At 50.4% G+C, this 6,644-nt stretch overlaps 1 protein-coding gene across 1 annotated transcript in view; it reads right to left on the bottom strand.

The window, feature by feature from the left end:
• Window positions 1–6,644, bottom strand: part of tg (thyroglobulin) — a gene marked incomplete in the record, with an annotated part of 20,363 nt that overhangs the window by 9,525 nt on the left and 4,194 nt on the right. The window contains 20 exon segments of the mRNA XM_025002941.2: window positions 30–133; window positions 216–320; window positions 408–572; window positions 666–809; window positions 981–1,139; window positions 1,927–2,077; window positions 2,149–2,276; window positions 2,350–2,541; window positions 2,630–2,791; window positions 2,883–2,994; window positions 3,283–3,386; window positions 3,463–3,540; window positions 3,780–3,884; window positions 4,066–4,296; window positions 4,709–4,741; window positions 4,826–5,204; window positions 5,332–5,798; window positions 5,886–6,053; window positions 6,131–6,274; window positions 6,341–6,447. Coding sequence (XP_024858709.1) covers window positions 30–133; window positions 216–320; window positions 408–572; window positions 666–809; window positions 981–1,139; window positions 1,927–2,077; window positions 2,149–2,276; window positions 2,350–2,541; window positions 2,630–2,791; window positions 2,883–2,994; window positions 3,283–3,386; window positions 3,463–3,540; window positions 3,780–3,884; window positions 4,066–4,296; window positions 4,709–4,741; window positions 4,826–5,204; window positions 5,332–5,798; window positions 5,886–6,053; window positions 6,131–6,274; window positions 6,341–6,447 — 3,238 coding nt within the window.

Genomic DNA, 6,644 nt, shown 5'->3' with positions numbered 1-6,644 from the left:
TGTGTGTGTGTGTGTGTGTGTGTGTGTACCGGCTGGGAGGAGCTGCAGTCTGTGTTCAGTGTGTGTGTGCTGTAGAGTTCACACTGTCTGCTGAACAGCGCCACATGGTGGCAGGACGGCTCTGCTGCACACGCTGAGACAGAAACAAACAAGAAGTAAACAACAACAACAACAACAGTCTGACGCCCTCAGGATCATCTGACCTTCTGCCTCACCTTGGACACATGTCCGGAGGTCAGAGGTCAGCGCCTGCAGGACTTCAGTGTTTTCAGCTCCGAGGATCAGGTCGGATCCAGGAACAGCCTGGAACCTGCTGAGAACTGAAACCCAAACATGACGGGATCAGAACCAAAACCCTAACCTGACCTGCAGGTGAGCCGCTCTCTGATTGGCCGCTGTGTGGTCACCTGAGCACTCGTTGTCTGTTAGAGGCTGCTCACTGGTGGTCCACTCAAGCTCCGCCCCCTCGCTGCTGAAACAGCTCCATGTGTTCGACAGGACATTGGGCTGCGCTGGCAGGAAGTCACCTTGCTGTGAACACCGCAGGCCCCGCCCCTGACAGTCTGTCTCACCTGAGAGACAGACAGGTGAGACAGACCAGCATGTTAAAGCGTTGGACTTTAATAAACTCAACAAATTACAGCTTTGATTGGATGAAGACTCACATTGATTGACAGATGATGCTCCAGAGGGGGAGGAGCCTCTGGGACACCTGTTGCAGAAGTCCCGCCCCCCTTCTCCCTGGTAGGTTCCTTTAGGACAGAGAAGACACGCCCCCTCCTGGGAGAAACTGCCGGCCGGACAAACGACTGCAAACAGAAACAGAACACTGATGCATTATGGGTAACGTCAGGTCTTCCTCATCAGGAGGAGGAGGAGTTTAAGTTTCCTTCAGCGTTTACCGTCGGAGCAGAAAACGAGTCCAAGCTTTCAGAACAAATATTCATGAAGAAGTTCCTCTAGAACCAGACCAGACTCACCGCAGCCTTCACCGTCATCGTTCAGGCGGAAACCACGGGAACAGCCGAAGCTCGGGGTCGTCACGGAAACCAGTTTGGGTTCAGAGGTCAGAGCGGAGCGGAGATTACCCAGAAGGTCCTGAACGTCTTCCAGGAGTCTGGACTCGTTGAGGAACAGAGCTGGGTCCAAAACAAACCAGGAGAAACTTTAACAAGTTTACAACCTTTTACTCGTTTCATCCAAATCTTCAGAGATAAAAAGATCAAATTAATCTTTAGTTTATAAATAAAATCACTTCTGTCAGCAGAAACCAGCTTTGATTTCATCTTTAAAATGCTTCAAACATTTATGAAGTAAAATATTAAACCAAAAGTTTAGATTTATAAACAAAATATAAAAAGCATCTTTATCAGGTTTATAAAATATAAACTTTCTAAATTACATTTAAAAATATATTTTATTTTCCAGTTTTATAAACTTAAACTTAGAGGATTAAAATATTTATTTTTTGAGAAAAGACTAAAAACAAAAAAAGTTTTATTCTATTTATTGTTTTAATTCCAACAAACTAAAACTGGTGTTAAATATTTTTAATGTGTAAATAAGCATTTAGAAATGAAAACAGGCTTTTATAAAATAATTCAGATTAACATGAATTTATTTTGTCTTCAGTTAAATTAAAGCAGCAGATGTCAAACATTAAATGTTTTTAATGTAATAAAAGTTTGTTTTAAACATTTTTGATTTGCATCAAGACTAAAAATCATTTAAATTAAATTAATTAAAATAAATTCAAATAAAAGTTATACTTGAAGGCAAACATCAGTAAAATCCGTTACATTAAATGTTTTTAAACGCAGAATGTTTTCATGTTTCTAAATATTTCTACAGTTTTAAAGTTTTTATTGAAAACCTGACAGGTCTGAGGACGTTTCATCGCTTCTGTTCGCTGCTCTTTGAACTCACCGACATCGTGGAGGTCGGGGAGGTCAGAGGTCGGCAGGTCAGAGAGCGCTGCGCTCCACCGGAGCGTTAACCTCAGCGAGTCGCCACCGTCGCACCGCAGACTCACAGACGAGTCGTCGCACAGCGACGCAGAGCGGCCCGACGAGGAAAACTAAACAAAACACGAGTGTCAACCAGCAGCAGGTGCAGGTGACAGCACCTGGCTGCTGCAGTGGGACTCACCTGAGCGGAGCAGAGCCCCCTGCTGGTCATCAGGCTGAACAACAGAGGCTGCAAGGAGCTGATCTGGGAACAGGAGGACGGCAGCAGCCAGCGCTGAGAGGACCACACGGTCTGCAGAGGCTGAGAGGCTGGACACGAAACAACACCGCGTAAAAACACAGCAAATAACCTTAAACAAGGGTTCAAAGGTCACCATCGTACTCTGACAGGCTCCGCCCATTGGTGTGTTGTCTCCGCCCCATTGACCACTCTCAGTCTCACACAGGAAGTTGCTGACAGGAAGTGAGTTCTGGTAACCACGGTTACAGACGAGGTCACAGCTCTGACGACCGCCAGCTTCTGGGCGGCAGACCAGTGCACCATGGGTAATGGAGGGGGCGGGGCAGAGAGGACCTGGAGAGGTGAAGGACAAACATGTGGACCAATCAGCAGCCTGAGGCGGAGCTGCAGACGATGGACGTCGGCGTTACGATAAACTCACGGTCGCATGACGGCGTGCGTCCCGTCTGTCGGGCTGTTCGTGTCCCATACACTTCCTGTCCATCTTCAGACACACACCAGCAGGAAGTGACATCACACTGCAGCGGCGCGAAGGAGCCGTCCGGACGACACTGAAGACCCTGAAGCTGACACCAACTGGGACCTGAAGGCAGCACAACATGCAGAGTGAGGTGACAGTGAAGGCAGCACGCACAGCAGTGTGTGTGTGTGTGTGTGTGTGTGTGTGTGCGTACATGTCAGCTGTCCTGTGGCGCTCCGTGTTGCTGTTTGGATCATCTCTCCGGTCCGTGGGTTCACACACCAGCCTGCAGCACCACCTTTCTGCAGCACCGAGAAACGACCGTCCTGAAAAACAAAAAGTTTGTTTAGAAACTTTATTTTAACAAAAAATATATAAAGTTTCATCTTCAAGAAGCCACGAGTGGTTCTTCTCTTGAGTTTAGGAGGCTTTTCTGTCAGAGGTCAGAGGACAGCGGTAAACAGGACTTCTGGACTGGAGCTCTTTAAATGTTCAAAGATCAGACTTTCTGTTTTTTGATTTAACGTTTATTATTTCCTTATAATCTCTGTCTTCACCTGGATTTTAAAGTCTTTGATAAACTTCACCAAACATCTGACAGGTTCTGTTCTCACCTGTTCACACTGAGGACGGTAAGGTGAGGTGGTGCTAACGTCAGAGCCTTTCGTCCAATCAGAGAGCAGAAAGCGAGCCTCGGCTCTCTGGCAGCGAGTCGGACCTGCAGGAGCCAATAAAGGTTAGAGATTTCTGCGATCAGATCGGCGTCACGTCGGTTCTTAGAGTCCGATTCTTACAGTTTGGCAGTTTGGTGGAGCGGCTGCTCAGGGATCCGGGGATGTAATCTCCATCTTCATCGACGCACCAACACTGACCTGAAACAAACAGCCAGTCAGGAAAACATCTGTAACATCTGTAAAACTTTCTGTTGAAACGAAAACTTCTTCTGATGAGAATCACAAACAGAAATAAAAACTTTAAAAAGCTGCGTTCAGTTTCAGAGGATGAAGAAGAGCTTTAAAGAGTCAGAACACCCAGCTGGAGTCCGTGTGTGTCTGTGTGTGGGTGTGAGTTGGTGTGTGTGTGTGTGTGTGTGTGTGTGTGAGAGAGAGACCTGTGCTGTAGGAACACTGAACGAGCTTCCAGCTTCCATCAGCGTCACACTGAGGCATGAACATCATGTAGGAGCGACGATAAGGAGGAGTCAGCATCTTCACAGCTGATGAAGAGCATCATCATCATCATCATCATCATCAACAAACAAAACTCAGATTAAAAATAAGAAAAACAGAAAATATTCTGACTCCAGAATCAATTTATAAAGAAAAGAAATGACAACAACAGTTTAAATAAATTTTTGTTGTTTTAAAATAATTATTGGCGCTGCAGCTGTGACTCACTGGAGAAGGCAGCCAATCGCAGCGCAGCTTTGGTTCCACGCAGCAGCCTATCAGATATCTGCAGCTCCTCCTCTGATTGGCTGATCTGCAGCTCCTCAGGTGTCAGGCTCAGACCTTCAGCCAATAGGAATCCATATCCCAGAGGGATGTGGGAGGAGTTAGAGAGCGCAATGATGCTCTTCAGTTCTCGTGTGAACGCCACGACGTCAGCGAGCGCCTCGGAGCAGCGACCTGGAACAGGTGAGAGACAGGCGAGCGTTCAGGTGAGAGACAGGTGAGCTACAGGTGAGCTACAGGTGAGCTACAGGTGAGAGACAGGTGAGCGTTCAGGTGAGAGACAGGTGAGCGACAGGTGAGCTACAGGTGAGCAGCTCACCTGGAACTTCCTTCTGATTCCAGCCACTCTCAGCTGAGTTTATCTGGTTCTGTTCAAACATCAGATTTAAAGATTTCTCCGTCGAACACGGAGATAAACTGAAAGGCTGCAGGTTCCAACCTCAAACACCTGAGCTCTGCTGAAACACCTGAGCTCTGCTGAAACACCTGAGCTCTGCTGAAACACCTGCCTCCAGCTTCCAACCCATCATTCAGGGAGATTTCTTCAACAAACTTTATTTAGATGCACAAAGAGCCGAACTCTGACCTGCAGACGACTTCAGGCTCCTCCTCTCTGGACCTGGAGCAGAAACATCACAGCAGGTTAGTTGAAGAGAAAATGTAAAAATTAATAAAGTTTGACTGAATCTGCTCTGTTTCTTACACGTGACGGCGCCCGCTGTCGGCTCGGTGGTCGGTTTCCCGTCAGCGTCCACGCAGAAGCAGCGAGATCCGATGCACTGCAGCGGCAGGAAGTCTCCGTCCTCCGAGCACACCGGCAGGTGGAGCTCAGCTCCGGCAGCCATGTTGGATTTCTTCTCTATGGCCGACGTCAGCGCTCGCTCGCAGCGGGACGGACAGCGAGAAGGGCGGCCGACGGTTCGAGACCCGACCACTTCCTGTCCCTCGGAGTCGACGCACCAGCACACCGAGCCGCGACACTGAACCTCCTGGAACCCGCCGCTGGGCGTGCAGCGAGGGACGAAGATGGCCGCGGCGTCCTCCTCTTCATCAGAGCAGGAGCGCAGAAGAGGAGTCAGAACCTGGAAAACATCATCAAACAGATCTGACGGTTCCTCAGGTTTCAGGTTATGGATGTGATGTTCTGTCTGGATCTGGTTCTGGTTTTTATCTGATCTTTAGGTTCTGGTGTTTCTGTCAGACTCAGACCTGCTCCAGTGACGCTGAGGCGGGGCGGCTGAGATCCTTCAGGGTTTGTTGGAGGGCGGACAGGAAGGACGGGTCCTCCAGGGCCCTGCTGACGGACCGGACCAGGTCCTGGTTCCTCTGCAGACCTGGACCCGGACCTGCCACCACCCCACTGAAGTTAAAAGCTGCTGCGTTCTTCAGGAACTTTCCTCCAAACAGGTTCTCCTGGAGGCGCCCGGGCGAGGAGCGGCTCAGAGCCTCCAGAGCTCCGCCCACCGAGGGGAAGAGGCCGTGGAGGACTTCGGTCAGCTGAGACAGGAAGGAGGTCGGATCCGCCCCCTCCGGCAGGAGGTCCCTGAGAGGACGCAGGAGGGAGAGACAGGAAGCTGGAGATCCAGAGGAGGCCTCGGAAACAGGACCGTCAGAACCGGAGAAGAGCCGGGACAGAGCCAGGCGGCGCTGAGAGGGACAGTCAGCAGAACCAGAACCTGGAGGAGGACGGTTTAAACCCCGTGAAGAACAGATTAACTGAAGGACAAAAAGACTCTCTGGAACGAACCACGGAGACGACTCACCGCAGACCAGAGTCCCAGGAAGCTCCCTCCCTGCGGGGTCCACACACCAGCACCGCCCCCCCTGCTGACACTGCCGGGGGCTGAACGACCCCCCGGCTTCACAGGACGGGACGAAAATGGCGCCCGCCTCCATCGCCGCCCGCCGCTCCTCCTCACAGGCAGAGGGACCTGAGAGATGAGAGGAACGCCGTCAGGTGGGTTTAAATCTCTTCGCCGTAAACAGTTCATCAAGCAGGTGAGTTTACATCTGAAGCGTCCGGTGAGGGCCAGCCGAACTCCCAGCATCCTCCTCTGCAGCACTCTGTAGATGTTGCTCTGAGAGAAGGAGCGACCCGAGGAGAGACCGGAGAACGCCGTGTCGTACATATCAGAGAGGAGGAGCTCCACACCTGGACAGGAAGTACACACCTGTAAGATCCTGACACCTGTAAGATTCAGGGGTTTGATGTTCTCACCTGTGTTCTGCAGCTCTCTGCTGCGGCTGTCGGAACAAAAACAGTACGAAGAAACAAGCGGGAAGAACTTCCTGAAGCTGCTGAACGTCTCAAAGGCTTCTGGGAAACTGAAACAACACACAGGTGTGCAGAACAGGTAAGTTTAACTCCGAGTCCAGGACAGGTGAGTCTGCCTCAGAGTCCAGGACAGGACAGGTGAGTCTGACTCCGGGTCCAGGACAGGACAGGTGAGTCTGCCTCAGAGTCCAGGACAGGACAGGTGAGTCTGACTCCGGGTCCAGGACAGGACAGGTGAGTCTGACTC

Source organism: Kryptolebias marmoratus, linkage group LG16 (assembly GCF_001649575.2).
Source record: "Kryptolebias marmoratus isolate JLee-2015 linkage group LG16, ASM164957v2, whole genome shotgun sequence".
In the NCBI taxonomy this organism is placed as follows: domain Eukaryota; kingdom Metazoa; phylum Chordata; class Actinopteri; order Cyprinodontiformes; family Rivulidae; genus Kryptolebias; species Kryptolebias marmoratus.
Note: the sequence above shows the minus strand (reverse complement) of the source record. Positions and strands in the feature narration are given on the sequence as shown.